This window comes from Alligator sinensis, unplaced genomic scaffold (genome assembly GCF_000455745.1).
Source record: "Alligator sinensis unplaced genomic scaffold, ASM45574v1 scaffold2716_1, whole genome shotgun sequence".
Taxonomy (NCBI): domain Eukaryota; kingdom Metazoa; phylum Chordata; order Crocodylia; family Alligatoridae; genus Alligator; species Alligator sinensis.
The window spans coordinates 7,824-10,054 of NW_005844016.1; the positions used below are offsets into that span (position 1 = coordinate 7,824).

General features: G+C 43.7%; 1 protein-coding gene across 1 annotated transcript in view; it reads left to right on the forward strand.

Annotated features, from left to right (window-relative positions):
* Positions 1–1,006, forward strand: part of LOC102376850 (olfactory receptor 14A16-like) — a 3,515-nt gene extending 2,509 nt beyond the window's left edge. Inside the window, exon 2 of the mRNA XM_025195835.1 lies at positions 628–1,006. Coding sequence (XP_025051620.1) covers positions 628–1,006 — 379 coding nt within the window. The remainder of the gene's footprint in view (positions 1–627) is intronic.
* The last annotated feature ends 1,225 nt before the right edge of the window (positions 1,007–2,231 follow it).

Below are 2,231 nucleotides of genomic sequence, written 5' to 3' on the forward strand. Positions count from 1 at the left end.
ATGCCATCTTCTAGGTCATGGATGAAGATATTGAATAAAATCAGCCCCAGGACCAACCCCTGGAATACTCCACTTGATACCAGCTCTCAACTAGACATCAAACCATTGATTACTATCCTTTGAACCCAATTTTCCAGCCAGTTTTCTATCTACCTTACAGACCATTTATCCAATCCATACTTCCTTAGCTTGCCTGTGAAAATGGTGTGGGAGACCATATCAAAAGCCTTGTCTTGAGTCAAGGTATATCAAATCTACTGTTCGCCCTATATCCACAGAGCCAGTCATCTTGTCATAGAAGGCAGTCAGGTATGACTTGCCCTTGGTGAATCCATGCTGACTGTTCCTAATCAGTCACCATCTTCTCCTCCAACTGCTTAGAAATTGATTCCTTGGGGACTGCTTCCATGATTTTTCCAGGGACTGAGATAAGGCTGCTAAGTGGATCCCTGGATGGGCACTAGATTTGCCCTTTTCTAGTTGTCCAGGATCTCTCCCAGTTACCACAAGTTTTCAAAGGTAGTGGCCAGCAGCTCTGCAATCAAAAGTTTCCTTAAAGTTCTGGTGCCCAGATCTACATTTAGAGGCTTATACCCAGTCTTGAACTCACATCTTTGTACTTGCTAGCGCAGCATGCAGACCCGTGAGCTACAGAACAGACCAGAAAAGGAGCATGACCAAACTACCACCAGTGAATGCAGTGAACATAGTCTATTTGGACTTTAGTAAGGCTACGGATATAGTCCCACATGACTTTATCATAAAATTACTAGAAGTCAGTAATTGGTTCAATAACTGTTTGCAACATCTAATGATAAATGGATTAATTTTTGAGTGGCAGGAGGTTTCGAGTGGGATCCCACAGGAATCTGTCCTGGGCCCAGTAATGTTTAACATGTTTATTAGTGATTTACAAGCTGGAGGAGAAAGCTTCCAGATCAAGACTGGAGATGACAGGAAGCTGAGAAGGATTGCAAACTCATCGGAAGATAGAACTGAAATTTAAAAGGATCTCGATGATGTGAGCTATGTGAATGTGATGAATCTGCATGTGTGAATCTTAAATTACTTTCTGGTACTTTCTGTTGAATCAGCTCACACCAATGCAGGTAGAGTTTTACTTTGTGTTTTCTATATCAGCTGTGCTTACCAGCCTGGGAGGGCTCTTTCCTACTCTAGTGGTTAGAGTTTTATTTATGGAGGGGCTGGGACCACCAAAAATAGGCTTGGGAGCTGGGCTAGAGACAGTAGAATAAAGTTAAGAGTAGACATACATAAGGTGCTGCATCTAAGAAAGAAACATGAAATGCAAAATACAGCACGGGAGACAACTGCCTGGGTAGCAGCATTGCTGAGATGAATCAGGTGGTTTTAGTGGATCACAGACACATCATGTGTGAGTAATGTGATGCACACAAAAAAGTACTTGTAATTTGGGGCTATATCAACAAGAGTTTTAGGCTCAAGATACAAGAGATGATGATATCTTTCCACTCCACACTGGCTCTGCCAGACCTAGAGTATTGTGTACAGTTATTGGCTTCACATCTTAGGAAGGAGGTAGGGAAAGGGAAGAGGGGCAGGAAGGAATTTTACCCCATGGTCAGGTTTTTATGAGGGGTTTTGCCTTCTTCTGTACTAGGTGGTGTGGTCCTCTTCCTTGGATCTCTTGAGCATATTTTAACAAACTCTTCTTTTGCTCTTGCAGTAGCACTTAATTGATAGCACACTCACTCCCCACCTTTGCTTGTGGCAAATTAAAGGGTGTTTGATATTTCAGGTCTTATGCCTGGTAGGTAGGTGTGAGGGTTTATTCCTAAAACGTTCAGAAAATAATTGATAAACACTTGTGTAAGGTGGTTAGATAGGGATGATTCTGCCTTGAGTGAAAGGATGAACTTGGTTATCTTGTGAAGCCTCAGAGCTGCACAGATATCTCTGGAGGGCAATGCTACTCATGTCTGCTCTCCCACGGAGGAAACAGGAAGGCAATGCACCTGCTCTGGATACCTGTGCAGTGAGGATAGGCAATGATTTCAGGACATCTCCCTCCTCCCCAACATACATACCAATGTGCCAGCAACTGTCTGGAAGCTGTGTCAAGGCAGAGGCTCTGCACACTGAAAGGCTACAGAACTATACCTGGGCACCTTTCTGCCCTGGCCAGGGAAAACCTGCTACTCTTCCTAGGGCATTGCAGCAGGCAGATTGTCAACTCAGCTCCTAGCACA